General features: G+C 45.5%; 1 protein-coding gene across 1 annotated transcript in view; it reads left to right on the top strand.

Moving 5' to 3' along the window:
- The first annotated feature begins 760 nt into the window (after window positions 1-760).
- CAPZA2 (capping actin protein of muscle Z-line subunit alpha 2) overlaps window positions 761-15,103 on the top strand; it is a 29,570-nt gene continuing 15,227 nt past the window's right edge. The window contains exons 1-2 of the mRNA XM_027457675.3: window positions 761-970; window positions 15,026-15,089. Of these exons, the coding sequence (XP_027313476.3) occupies window positions 776-970; window positions 15,026-15,089 (259 nt within the window). The 5' untranslated portion in view covers window positions 761-775. The remainder of the gene's footprint in view (window positions 971-15,025; window positions 15,090-15,103) is intronic.

Below are 15,103 nucleotides of genomic sequence, written 5' to 3'. Positions count from 1 at the left end.
TTCTTCCATCAAATTTCATGGCTTTCCAAAAAAAATGCTGCTGAAAATTCTGCCCCCACCCAAATTCGTAGCTCTGCCACCCCCAGCTGCAGCAGGCACATTGGGATCATGGAATCATTAAGGTTGGAAAAGATGCACATCTGTCAAATCATCTCCCTACTGAAGCCCTTCTGGTGTTACTTTTGGCCCATCCCAATTTGCAGCGCCCTTTTTTCACAGAATCACTGAATGGCCGAGGTTGGAAGGGACCTGTGGAGATCACGTAGTCCATCCCCCCTGCAGAGCAGGATCACCTAGAGCACATAGTGCAGGGTGGCACCCAGGCGGATTTGGAATATCTCCAGAGAAGACTCCACAGCCTCTCTGGGCCACCTGTCCCAGTGTTCTGCCACCCTCACAGTGAAGAAGTGCCCCCTCATATTGAGCTGGAACCTCCTGGGCTTCGGTTTGTGCTTATTGCTTCTCGCTGGATACAGTTTATGCTTGTTGCTTCTCACTGGGCACAACTGAAAGGAGACAGCTTCTCGCTGTTGACACCCTCCCCAGACACCCGCACACACTTTGAGGTGCCCCCTCAGCCTCCTCCTCCCCAGGCTGCCCAGCCCCGGCTCCCTCAGCCCATCCTCCTACCACCCACAGGTGCTCCCTCCCCTCATCCCCCCCCAGATGACTCATTTTTAAATCACTCCTCCGCCCAAGACGAGACAAGACCCAGCCATTTGTACCCCACAACCCCACCACCCCCTCCCCACAACCAAACAGCGGCTCCCAATCTATGGAGGGGGGCGCGGAGAGGCGCCGGCCATGGACCTCCCGCCCGCCGCCCCCTCCCGTCCGCCCCCCTCAGCGCCCCCGCCCCGCCGCCATGAGCCCGCCCCCGCCGCGCGCATGCGCAGGCCGCGCGGGGGCGCTGCGGGAGGCGGACGGGAAGATGGCGGACCTGGAGGAGCAGCTCTCGGATGAGGAGAAGGTAGCGGCGGGCGGCGCCCCCCCGGGCCCTCAGCCCCCCCGGCCCGAGCTGCCCCGGCTCCGAGGGGCCGCCGGCGCTCGCAGGAGCCGCCGCTGAGGTGTTCTCCCCGCGGCCCTTCCCCCTCTCCCTTCCGCCTTTGGCTGCCCGGGTAGCGGGAGGGGGCGAGGCGCCGCCGGCCCCTGCCCCGGCCCCAGGTCCCCCCCCCGGGGCCCGGCCGCACGGAGCGGCCCCGCGGCTCCCCCCCGGCTCCGTGAGGCGAGGGAGGAGGAGGAAGGGTGTGGGGAGGGCGAGGAGGAGGAGGAGGAAGGGTGCGGGGGGGAGGAAGGCTCCCTCGCTTCCTCCAGCCGCCGGCGGGCCCGGGGTCAAGGAGCAGCGGCTGCGAGCCGGCGGTGCTCGGCCGGGGCTCGCAAAAAGTGTGGGTTTTGTGTGTTGTTTTTTTTTTTGGGGGGGGGGGGGGGAGGGCAAGGCTCGCAAGGAGCAGGGTGTCCTGGAGGCCTCGGTTGTCGGCGCTGCTCCTCGGCTTCCTCTCCTGGAGGCAGCTTCGTGGCAGCTGGGGTGTGGTGGCCTGCCTGCGCTGCCCCTCGCTGCGTGTAGCAGGCGGCTTTATTAATTTCTGCTCGAAAAAAGGCGTGTTCTCCTGGCAGCAGAAGCTCTGGGGTGACCGAAAGGTTGTGGATGCCAAAAAATGGTGTTTCAAACTTCTCTGAAATTAGGAGGAGGTCCAACATGTCTTAAATGGTTACAAAAAGGCAGGTTTGGGGATATTAGCGGGGCCGTGTTTCAGAACTGGAGAGCCACAGATAGGCCGAAAGATGCATGGCACGAGGGTCCCTCCAGCTCTTTCCAGCCAGAGGCTTGAGGCCTCTACGCGGTTCTCATTCACATCCGTGGTGGTCCATGGCTCTTTGTATCCTTTCTGGAACATACAAGTAACCTTAATCCCGTATGTTGCTGTTAGGGAATATGCTTAAAAACACGCCAGCTACAAGTTACTTTGGTGTCACAGAATGGCTCAAGCAGGGCCACCCAGAACAGGTTGCCCAGGACCACGTCCAGGTGGCTTTTGGAGATCTCCAAGGAGGAGACCCCCCCCACGACCTCTCCAGGTACCCTGTGCCGGTGCTCAGTCACCTCACACTTAATAATAATTAAAAAAAAATGTATTTCCTGATGTTTGGAGGGAACCTCCAGTGTTCCAGTTTGTGCCCATTGCCTCTTGTCCTGACAAAAAATGTAAATTATGGTGACACTTTCATTTTGCTTCTCCATGAGCTGAGAAGCACTGTCTGTGTTTAATACTGTGCCGATGTGACTGGTGGAGTTAATTTCTGAACTTCCTTCTGTCCATTAATTGCAGTTTTTGTTTTCTCTCAGAATGCGTGCAGACCTTCTAGAGGCTCCTCTTGTGCCTTGGTATAAACGAACTGAATCAGTACTTTTCCATAGTAAATTTAAATTGATTCTTTTATTCACTTCAGTCTCACATAAAATTGATTGTCCTCCACGATTGGAATTTTCCAAGCCTGGCAAGAGGTTTTATTGGCTAATAAAACAAAGATGGCTAACGCTGCAAGCTCATGGAAGAGCAAGCAAATCCCTGGAGATCTCATGCTACCTCAGGATTTTACTTCTCCACAGAAGAGCTACATGGTTTAGCTTTCTTGAATGTGAACCTCTCAGGTGGTTTATCGAGGTGTGATATATTTATCCATGCTGAAACGAGCATCCTCTGTATTGGGTAGCTCCCACCCAGTGCTTGGAAAGACTGGGGTCCCCTAAATGGCACGGGCTTGTTTCAGGATTTTATTACATCATTTAAGTTGTTGGATAGCCTTTTAACAACGTGCTTGAGAGCACGGATACGTTTCAGTTACAATAAAAATGTTTACTGCTTAAAAGCTGTAATCATTTTCTGCTGGTATTAAACTAAGATTGTGCGCTCTAAGTGGATTAAGTAGAAGACTTCCTCAGTTTAGACTAAAGCATTTTTTGGTTAAATTACTGTAATTTTAAGTGGACAGATTTGTTCTTGATTGAGTCACTAAATGAATATAAGGAAGGAAATTTGAAAGCCCAAATTCTTAATGCATATGGGGATCTTCAATTGAATTTCTTCAGTTTGGTTAATTTCTGGTCTCTCAATTGACACTTGATATGAATAATAAAATACATTTTTTTTTTTTTTTTGAAGCTAACATTTATGAAATTAGTTAAATTTTCTCTCAAACGTTGAGCAGTGCTGAGCTACAGAGATCCTGCTGGATAGCATTGGGAAAACACGCCCTTCTCAGCTGGGACTGTGATTGTGATTACAGGAGGGCAGGTAGACAAACATCAATGTTCCCAGGGAATCAATCACATTGCTCCTCTCTGTACCTTTCTCCCATGATAAGAAGTGGAGAGCTTGAAAGGCTGGTAGAGATGCTGGTGGTGCAGTGGGGCTGTAGGTAACTTTGACAGATGTGTAGCTATGGTGCTGGTCAGAACTACTGAAATTTGAGTAGGGAAGAAGGTGAACAAATATGGACGTTTCTGTACCGGTCTCCTAATAGTGCTACAAAAGCAAAATACGAGAGAAGTGATCTGGTGATACCATGGGTTTGGGAACTCAGTTCCTGTCCTGCTGTGTGTGTAGTCAGGAATTCCAGTGCTGCGAGGGCAGAAAGTAATTCCTGTTGCAGCAGCACCGACTTGCTGGTGTCACCCAGCAGCCAGTTCAACGTGGCTGTAACGTTAACTCAGGTTTACAACTTGCTGTGCTTGGTGTAAGGGAGAATACAGAAAGGACGTGAATTGGGAGAGTGGAATAAATTGGCAATAGTGTGCATAGTTCAGGCAAAGGAGCTCTGAAAGCAGGGAAGGAGAAGAGCCGCTTTCTGGAAAGAATGGTATTTCAGCGTGCGAGGTTGTGCAACTGGTTTCGATCACAGCTCTGTTCCTTGGGTTCTCAATTTAGCTCAAGATTTTGAAACCTTGTGTATCTTCCAAAGTGATGGTACCGTGTGGGTGATTTTTAAAAAGCACTAAAAATAAATAAATCTGAGAGCTAGCTGTAGTTGAAGTGGTGTGTAATGCAGAGCCCAAGGTGTGAAGCTGCGCTCTTGCTGGTGAAGGTTACTGCACCTGGGATTTTCCAGTCCCAAAGAGGTGTGGTAAGACACGGGGTTTTATGGCAGTCCCGTTCGCTTAGGTTACTGAGAGTTAGGAAGCTTGCAGACAAATTGAAAAACAAAAGTTTGTTTGTGTTTCTGTCTATAAAAAAAAATAGATGTGAGAGGTAGAAATACTGAACTATTAAGTGAGGTAGCAACTGGAAATCATCGCTTCTCTTCCCTTCCTATCCGTAACGCATCCTCTCTTAATAAGTCTTGAATGCAAAACCTACTTATTTATTCAGCATATTTGAACTAGTTTGGCTAAAAGTTTAATAACCATTCTTCGCAGTTTAATTGTATTCCAATTTCTGTACAAATTGCTTTTCTGCCTGTGGCGATGTCAGACTAAAAAGCATATATAGAAATGTTTCTTCATGACTGTATTAGTGTGCATGTAAAAGCTACAAGTTATCTCCATGAATGTAAGCAGTGATTAATGGAAGATACTGCTTTTCCTATAAACGATGCATTTATTAATGTAAATACTCATTAACAAATAGCAGCACATGAAAAACAAGACTGAAACTGTTAAAATCACAATGAAATCTAGCACTCTCTAGTCAGTGCCTCTCGGTGACTCGCCAGGACATGTTTACTGTAGGTGTTTTATCTTTTTTTCCTTTTGCAGTGTGAATCCTGTTCACTACAAAGCACAGGAGTTAAATAGCGGTGTTGATGTGGAGATAGAAAACAGGGGCCTCAGCAGTGAGGAAAAGAGGGTATTTGTAGGAAATTACAGCACGTCAGGGTTTTAGTGCAAAAATTGCTCATGTTCCTTAAAGTGCTAAGCATATAAATGCATGTTGTCAAACGTGATAGCAGAGGGGAGCCACACCTCTGTCAATGTGCATATGCCTCTGATTTCTGCTTGGTTAGGAAGGCCCATGGAGCAAGGTGGGGTTTTAACAGAAAGCCAGCTCACTGTGAACAGAACAAAACCTCTCCTCTGACACGGAAATAGGGTCCCGCTTGTGAAAAATGAGCCGGCTTGGCTGCCTCATGCTTCCTGGTGCATTGGGTAACTTTGCTGTTTCTTAAACCGGCTGTCCAAAACCTACCAAGCTAACTACACCAGCAGAGCTCTGCAGTGCAGTTCTGTTGCACTGATTAAGTAAAACTTTCTTTACTCGGTGGTTTGAGGGGTGAAGTCTGTACCTGTAAAATGCATCGTTGTACGTGTGGCTTAGTCTTCACAAGTTAATACGTTGGCAGCAGAGCTCACTTTGCAAAAACAACCCCAGCAGTGAGGGGAGGTTCTGCTTCAGGTGTTTCCTTCATGTGAAAATGTACCTTTTTTTCCAAAACCAGCTCAGAAGCATCACTGGTACTTGTAGAGAACTAATAATTCTTTTATTTTTAAGTGTATTAAATCAATATGAGCTCTGAATCATTCATTTCAAAAGGATATTAATAGATGATTAGGAGCAGAATGTTTTGGAGTAGATGCAGGACTTTAAAAGTCTTTCTTGGGTATAGTCATGCAGTAATTTATAAGTTTGGGACAATTCTTTAATAGGAATGAAGAAGTTGGGGGTGCTTCACAGACTGCCATGTAATTCTGAACATGGCAGTTCTCCCAAGATCAAGATTTCTGTGTACATAGCTAAGATACCATAACGTGTTGGCGTGAGTTTGGAAAGAATTTGTGAAAATGCATCGGTACATTTAACGTTGAAGGACGGAACTGAAACTTTAATCACTTTGTGTGGGGGGAAACTACAAAAATGTTCAACATGGTCTGAAAAATTGACTATATACTGTATGTGTAACTGCAAACAATTTATTTGTAGAGTCATATGGGCTGGGAGAAACTTCTGGGGGTAACCCAAATGCTGCATCATCGAAGAAGGGCTAATTTGGACCAGGTTGCTCAGGGACTTGAGTTTGGGGCACCTCTGAGGATGGAATTGCACAGTCTGGGTACCTCTTCCAGTGTTTGACTGAACTTGTGGTCTGAAACTTCCTAGTATTTAATGGGAATTTCTCTTGCTGCAGCTTGTGCCTGATGCATCTTGTTCTTTCACTGCGCATCTCCACAGAGAGTCATGATCCAAAGCAAAGCTGGCTGCATTTTGGACAAGTTAAAAAAAAAAAAGTCTGAAGGTTGAAGATGCATACACATTAAACCTGTTACTCCAAATATGAGTGATTTCTAAAACTGCACTGCATATTACCTTTTGTCATGAGCAGTTTGGAGAAGTTAGATAATCCCTGAGTAGTGTGGCTTTCACCATGCCAGGGCCTGTTTCAAATGCACGGCACCCAGTGCCCCCAGAAGCCCGGCCCTTGCTGCCTGTGTGCTCACAGAACCCTTGCAGAAATTTGCTACCCAGGAAACCTCATGGCTTAAGTAGGTAGATAAGATCAACAAAAAATTTGAACAAAAGCTGAAGAAGAGTAATAGATCAAATTATTGGCCATCCAGCAATATTTGAAATGGGAGAGAACAATTTGGCACACAGCAGGTAAGGCTCTTTGCCCAACAGTAATCGTCAACCTACAGTTCTGACGTGAAATGCTACCTTTGGTTGACTTTGATTTTGGCAACCAAAGAGGAATAGGATAAAAATTCTAACCACATTATATACCAAACCAATGCGTTTTTCTTGGAGAGTACTGTATAAAACTGAGTGGCAGTTGCCCAAAGTGGGGTATGAAGAACTTTGAATTGCTTAAGAAGAAATGAAAGCAGATTTTTTTCAGCATGTGGAAATTACAGTTTTTATTCTTGAGTGACCAGCTTCTGAAGTACAAGGCATTTCAAGTAGTTTATTCTTATTTTGACAGAAAGCATTAAAACTTTCAAACTGGTAGGTAACTTTGAGAGAGGATTTTCAGACACTGGAATTGGTGGGGGATGTGGGTGTGGTTCATGACTTTAAGAGAGCCAATTTTCATGGAGAAAGCTCTGGTCTTGTTCCTTTCCTCTCCCTGCTGCTCTTAAATCTAGGCTTGGTGTCCTTTGAATACTTAATGGTAAATAATGAACTTGGAGTAGTAGGATACAAAAATGTAGGTTTTGTGGTGGGAGAACAGTTTGTGAGTGTGAACAAAGCGCTTGTGAGGTTACGGTGGATGCTGCTCTGCGGCGACTGCTGGGGAAGGGCTGGGTGCTGCTTGGTGCCGTGCCTGGGGATGGCACTGCCAAGTTTGTGCTTTGGGAATACCTGGTTAGCTGTACCTTGTACCTTTAACCCCTCAAACAAAAGGGAACGCCTTTGCCTTATACTAAATATAGAATTGTGCTGCTTATTCAGTTCCCTGTGAATGCGTCTTGCAAGGAAACCTTGAGATTTTTATGCTTATTATTTGATGTCTCTCTCATCCATAAGAAAAGCATCCAACTGCTGAGCTTCCAGTGGATTTATGGGTAAGACCAAGTCATAAATTTATTTCAGACTGCATTGGACCACTGTCAAGTCATATGGGATTTCTTTTTAACAAAAGAAGCGTTAGCTTCCCAGAGCCATATTTCATTTATTAGATTGGTTAGATATGTTGGGGGTTGACACTATATTGAAGTATGAAGTACAAATGAATAACTTCTGAATACAGTCTGAAATAAGTTGCTGTAAAATATCGGTATAGTCTCCTGAGATGCAACTGTATTGCACACACCTCCTTCTTGTTTGCTTGTTCTCAGAAAATGTTGGGGAAGCTATTGAAAGCCCGATAAATACACAAAAAGATGGATTTTGTATAAATTTTTAACCTGGGATGTTCTTAATCTTTTCTACTGCTTTGGTATTTCCCTGGTTGCTCATAGTATGAGCTTCCATGTGCGTATCTGGAAAAAGGGCTACATTAAAGGTAAATTGGAGTAAAACCACTGCAGGAAGAATGCTGTGTACTATAAATTTGGGACATAGTGCCCTCAGTAGTTTTGGAATCACTTTTGTATGTGCATGGTTTTATTACTTGTTTTCTAACCAACTACTGATGAGCCACAGGCTTTCAGAGAAATACAGATGTAGGCAAAAACCAATATAATATCTTCAGCTCTCTGTAGTATAATTATTGGTAATTTTTTCCTTTTCGTAGCCTCTAGTAATTAACTGTGATAGCTGAAGTCTCAGGTTGACCTTGTTCATTTAATGTTTACAAACAAAATAAGTTTGTAGTTTACAAACTTGAAAACTAAGTTTCTACTTAGTTTACAAACTAAGTTGACCAGTTCTGTTCTTTCATGTTTCTGAATTAATAGTGCATGTCATCACTGGGTGGCCAGTTAGATACAGGCAGGGGTAATAGAAGTATGCAAAATGATGTGAGATTTATCTTCAGTAACTTACTTCTGGTTTGTCCTGTGTATTTTTTTAAAGGAAGAGTTTATTCTAATCCAGTATAACGTTTTCATCCTCAGGAGTTGATTTGGATCATTGCCAGACTCCGTTCCTTTTCTCTTTATCATCACAGTTCATGGAATTTGTAGCTTGCTAAATGGATTGGGGGCAATGCATGTTCACAGCTCCAGTGCAGCTTCAGGCATTGACATGAAGGAAATGTCTGTGCAGTCAAAGCCATGGGCATGGAATGTGCCCCTCCTTTCCTGTGCCACAGGACCACATTTTTGCAGTGGTTTCTTCCTCAGCTATCCCAGAAGCAGAAGTGAGCTGACTGCCACAGTGCATTTTTTGGTTGAGCTTGGAGCAAAGCAGTTGCAATGCTAATTCTTGTATTCATTCCCTCCCTGCCAGACTGACCATCCTTGCTCTGTGGGCTTTTGAGATGCTACACGTATCAGAATGCCCCTGTGCTGTTTGAAATCCTACCCATGAGGATGGGTGAGGATCTATGAGATGCTGAGGAGAAGGTTTGCTGCAGACACAGGGCAATCCCTTTCTCACTCATATGTTCTTAGAGCTTTTCTGGGCCTCTGAGGGCTTGCTCACCTCACTGCTCTGCTAGCAGCAAGAAGCAGTAATTATCTGAAGTTCTCAGGGTAAATGAATTAGTTGCTGTGTTTTTGCTCAAGGTGAATGGCTGAGCGCTGGTTATATGAAGGAGTTTGTAGAAAGGGATGGGGCTTTGAACAGCTTATGCCTTTCATGGAACACCCCCAGTTCAGTTAGTTTTATATTAGATGTGTCATAATTCCTGGTGGAACATCCTGGAAAGTACCTAGCCCAGGAACTTAGTGAACTGGGACCAGTAACTACCAAGTACCTACCTCTCCAGAGGAAGCCAGTTTCTGTTGTTTTTTTTTTTTCTAAACACTAATGGATTGGCAAACTCAGAGCTCTTTTTGTGTTCGCAATACTGGCAGATCATTGAAGCACAGAATATCCTCAGTTGGAAGGGACGCACAAGCATCATCGAGCCCAACTCCTGGCTCCATGCAGGAGCACCCAAAAATCAGACCCTGTGTCTGAGAACGTTGACCAAACGCTTCTTGAACTCTGGCAGGCTCAGTGCCATGCCCACTGCCCTGGGCAGCCTGTCCCAGTGCCCGACCACCCTCTGGGTGCAGAACCTTTCCCTAACCTCCAGCCTGACCCTCCCCTGTCCCAGCTCCATGCCGTTCCCTCAGGTCCTGTCGCTGTCCCCAGAGAGCAGAGCTCAGCGCCTGCCCCTCCGCTCCCCTTGTGAGGGAGCTACAGGCCGCAATGAGGCCTCCCCTCAGCTGGCTCTGTGTGGGCTGAACAAACCCAGGCACCCCAGCTCCTCTAGTCTTGCCCTCTAGTCCCCTTTACCACCTTCTCAGCCCTCCTGTGTGGGCACACGAATAGTTTCATGTCTTTGTTGTTGGCTCAGCCATGGCCATCAGCATTGCATCTTGTGAGGCAGCTGATGGAACCTTAAACTACATTTCCTGAGATGCTACATTTGTCAGTACAGAACGAATTTTGACTGGTAAAAGATGCCAGAGCAGTTCTGGCATTCATTAGGAAGCAAAGCTGCAAATGAAAACAACTGGCACAGCTGGATCAGAGCAGTAGTTGGAATTGAACTCGGGCCACACTAGGGAGGGCTCTTGCCTGGTGTCACCCCCAGGGCTACCAGCAGGATCTCTGAAGGACTTGGTGCTACTGGCAATATGAATTAGTGTGAATTTTCAGAGAATTGAAACTTTTTCAAATGGTTTGGAAAATCTTAACTGTGTTAATATCTCTGAAATTACGGGCCACCTGGGAGAAGCCCCTCTCTTTTGCTGCCTGTACATAGAGGTCAGTGGGTCAGGACTAAGCTTGGCTGCCTGCAGAAGGGCCTCCGGAACCAGCAACGAGAGCAGTGGCAGAAGGAATCACACCAAGCGTCAGACTCTTTACTTCTAGAGCAGTGCCACAGAGCTCCCTTCTACTAAATGTGATCTCATCTACTTTTTTGCCAAACATAGCTTGACCTGTGAGTGTGAGGTTTGTTTTGGCTTACAGGGAAGCAAGGCTTCTCTCAGGAGTGCAGAACATAAAATGCATCATGCATGATGCCTCAGTCCTCCTGCCACGCTTCCAATAGTTGCTGGTAAAGGTGACTGCTGGAGGAAGCTCTGTCTTTTCCTGTGATGAGCAACAAAGCTGCTGTGGCTGTGTAGAGTGGAAGCGGATTGGAAGGCCTTCTCTTCCCACACCATTTTTTGTCTGCTTTTTAAGATCTGTGTGCAATTCATAGGTTAAAAGAGCTTTCAATGTGTACATCACTGTTCCGTTTTTATTGCTCTGGAGCAGTAAACTTTGACCTGGGGTGAGTGTGGAGGAAGGGTGGGTCTCCCTGCTGCAGTGAGCTCAGGGCTGAACATGAAATAAGCGAAGGGTAGGAGAGAGCAGGGGCAAAGCCTGTGGTTTCACAGCCTCTTGCTTACCAGCTCCTTCCTCCTCCTGCAGCCCGGTAACTGCGGGAGCTGTCAGGGTGCCTGCAAGTACAGCTGTAATTCGGTTCACTTAAAAAGGGGAAAAGAGGAGAAAAAGAGAAATAGGGGGGGAAAAGGAAGAGCTAACTTATATTTTAACACCTCTCTTATTGTTAGGTGCACCCTGGCCGATGCCTGAAGCGGAGCTGACACCGTAGCGTGGCACTGAGGGCCCCGTGGGCCGAGCACATATTCATGGCCATATATAGGCACGTTCAGCACAGAAGGTCGGGCTTTTCAGCCAGTGTCAGCTTCCGATGTGCCAGAAACAGGAAGAGCGGTTTGGGGGCATTTGAAGTCACTGTGCAGGACTTCTGTAAAATAAAAGAAACTACAGCGCACCTCGGTCTGGGAAGAGGTGGAGGAGGAGGATTTATCCGTGTATCTGGCTGATGGCATGCCTTGAGAGAGATTATGTCGTGAAATAAAGGCAAAAGGATGAAAACAGGACAGCATTCTGTAAATTGCTGCCTCTGTGCTTGTGCAATCTGAAAAACTGCAAGTACTGTGGGAGCTGAGTGCAGGCATTCATTGATAGAGCAATTGCTGTAATCTCTGCAGGAGAAAGTTTGCCTGATACCCATGCTCAGTGCATACAACAAACCTGTCTTTTTCTCCTTCACTTAACTCCTTGATGTGAAATTTCACCTGCAGCAGGGAATGCTGCCCTTCTCGGTGCTCCAAGAAGTGATGGTTCTGGTTATTTCTTGTGGGTTTCAGAGGATCTTCCTTGTACCATGTGTATGACTTGTCCAAATTAATCCTCAAAACTGCAGGAAGCCACAGAAACCTTCAGGAAAATGTGTATAGATTGGTTTTGTGCCTTCAATTCATTAAATATAGTAAACATGCAATGCCATGCAAAGGCGTGTGTTAAAAAACTGTTTGCAAGACCTGTATGCAGTGACCCCTGATCGTTAGAAGTTCTGGGTTAGTTAACTCAGCAGTTTGCAGTTCCTTGAAAGCTCAAGACTTGTAACTGAAAACAGTGGCTGTAAATCTGATCTTGGAAACTACAGCGTTCTCTTAAAGTGTTAGATGATGTTTGGGAAGAAACTAGAGTAATAAATTGAGAAACTTAAGGGATTTTCTCACTTCAGGCTTTTTGGGTTTTTGAAGGGATACTCAGTTGTAACATAGTTTTTTGGTACTTGGATACATATGAAGTGTTGGCACTTTGTGTGAATGTGCATTTCTCTCAAATGAGAAGGTTTTGGCATTTAGACTCTTACGATGCAGTGTTGCTTCTGTTTTGGCTTGATTGAATCAGTTCTGAGCAGTTTCCAAAAGCCTCGGTGTGCTGAATAACCAACATCAGATCCAACTGGTAAGCATCTCCCACAAGTGTCTTCTCTAAACAGTTCTCAGAAAAAATAACTTTGTATGAACTGTAGTGCAGTTGGCTTTTTTAACTCATCTTTGTATGTTACAAAGTGGTTTTTGCTGTATCTGCATATTTTTTTTTTTAATTTTGGCCTCAAACCACATCACTTTACATGTCTTGCCCCTGTGCTTTTACTTGCGCTTCCTGAAGTGATAGCTGGGCCACTGGCTTTTAGTTGCCAAAGGGGGGGGGGGGCGGGGGAATCTTCAGCTCGTAAGGCTCATGAAAGCACATTCATTTCTGCTTTCGTATTTGTCTGGTTTTGGAGCAAGAGGATCCATCCTCCTTCAGAGCACGCCCTTCTGGAAGCTCAATGGCAATAGAGAGGCTGTGGCTGGTTGTCAGTTTTTGTGCATTAAGTTGGATTTAATACTGGATTTATTTCTTTGACATGGGCTTCTTGCATGTATGATCTGGGGAAACAAAGCTTTTTCAGCTACTGATCTCAACAGATAAGTTAATTTGATGTACCTGCTGAAAAAAGTGGATTAGTTTATATGGACTTACAGGAAGGCAGGCTAGCAAAACGCAGCATCTAGCTGACACGTGCAGCTTCTGAAGACACATTGGTTTCCTCACTTCTGCCAGCATGAGTCTGCTTCACACTTCGTGATGAGATGTTTATTGCAGATTTGCGTGCTTGTGGTTATCTGTCCCTTAAAAAGTGATACGTGTGATGGTTTATTGCACTGAGAAAATCTTGTTGGGGAATGTAATTTGCTAGTAAAATCTTCATTAAAAGCAGTATTTTGCTTAGTCTGTCCTGTGGAAGCATCTGTTACTACTGAATTCTTTTGCCTGAATATTACTCATACTACAGCTGATCTGACTAGTGAGGAAAAAAATAATTCTTTGCTGGTGGGAGAAGAAAAAAGCAAGATCAATTTTGCCTTACTAAAAAACAGCTGAAAATGAGGTGAGACGATTGGGCTTACCTGGGCAAGGGCTTTAATAAGCTGCCATAAAACAAGGCCCTCCTACCTCCTCTGTGTCTCTTTGCAGGAAAGAGTAAAAGTCCTGTGGCATTTACCTCAGTAATGCAAACCGGAGGTTACTTGCAGAGGGTTGTGATGTGGGTATTTGAAGCAGCAGATAGAGGCTGTCAGCAGTCCAAAACGTAGCATTCGGTGTAGAAAGCTGGGACCTGCCAGCCCTTCCCTTGCTGTTAGCTGTGAGTGCTGCTGGCCTCGGACGAGCAGCGAGCTGCCTGGGGCAGTCCCTGAGGTCTGAGCTCCCCTACAGAGGCAGCAAAGTGCTCGGCAGGCCCTCAGAGCTTGAACCATCTCTCCTGGGGACCTCTGCCTGAAACTTGGCCCTGTCAAGAGCCTGGTCTGAACGCAGACGGTTCTTTTACAGTTTCAAATACACACAAATGGCTAAAAGTAAAGCATTCTGTGGTTATTTTTAGGTAGTCGTGAATAAAGTGCGTCCCTCACAAACATCTTAATTTCAGACAGGAAGCCCAAACAGTGCAGAAGCTGTTTATCCCACAGAAACAGAATGGGGACATTGGAAATGGGAGATAAAAGTTCAGGTATATCGCTAGATTTGAATAGCAACATCATATCAAAGGTAATAGAGCACTTTGGATGTCTCCTTAACTTGGAGAACTGTGAATTGTGAAGATTAGAAACTTCTGTCAGGTCAAGCTGTGAAACCAGAGTTTGTGTGTGTGTTTTGAGTGTTCCTAACAACTAAAGGGGAAAACAAGAATGAATGGGAACAAGTCGGCAGGGGGATGTGCTGTAAGTAAGGTGGTAGTGGAAACGTTTTAAGGTTGATGCACAGTAAGTAAATTGTCTTTGTGTTCCTTTTGCAAGCACGTGTGTCTGGAGCTGTGCAACGAGCCACCTCAGGGAACTGATCTGAAAAAAGAGAAAAATGACCTTGCTAATCTTGCTCACTGTGCAGTTGTGTTTGTGGAAGCATGGGCAGCGAGAAGGCCAGGGCAGGTGCATGTATTTTAGTGGCAGTGCCAGCTTATCCCGTGCAAAAAGTTATGGCTGAAGACAGTTCTTTGAGGATCTGCATTAAAGTAGATTTTTTTTTTTAAGTGAAATTACATGCTTCAGTGTCCATAGAAGTGTTTTTAAGGTTTTGTCTATGTATTGCTGCCTAGTTGTGAACCTTTTGGAAAGCTTAGAAGCATAAGATATGTAGTATCTTATCAAAGAGGAGACTCTTTGGAGATGCGATCCTGTGTAGCATGCTCTAGGTGACAGTGCTTGAGCAGGGGGGTTGGACTGGATGATCTCTGGAGATCCCTTCCAACCCCAACCATTCTGTGATTGTGACATTTCTTCGTCCCTGGTTCTCGGCTCTCATAGTGTACGTGTTGATTCCCAGGCAGCCGAGGACTGAAAGTTGAAATGTCAGTGTTACTGATCCTCTTTGTCATGCTATTAGTTTCTTTTTGCCAGTAATACAGAACAAGTGACTAGTTTCTGCTTCCATTACTGACAGCCTTCTCTATCCTTTTTGAAGAAGTGGAACTTCAGATTCTGTGCTTCTAACAAGGACAGTAGCTCAATGTGAATAAGCACGTGAAACAGTAGGAATTGTGCAATTGCGTGTCTGGACACTAAAGCCATACAATGTGCGATTGGTGTGAATAGGAATAAATGCAAGTATATACAACCACAGAAATATTATTTTTTTGTTTGTTTTAGGTGCGCATAGCAGCAAAATTCATAATTCATGCACCCCCTGGGGAATTCAATGAAGTGTTCAATGGTGAGTATCTCTCT

The sequence above is a fragment of the Anas platyrhynchos genome, chromosome 1 (genome assembly GCF_047663525.1).
Source record: "Anas platyrhynchos isolate ZD024472 breed Pekin duck chromosome 1, IASCAAS_PekinDuck_T2T, whole genome shotgun sequence".
Lineage (NCBI taxonomy): Eukaryota > Metazoa > Chordata > Aves > Anseriformes > Anatidae > Anas > Anas platyrhynchos.
The sequence above is the reverse complement of the archived record's forward strand: the minus strand, read 5'-3'. Positions and strand labels throughout refer to the sequence as shown.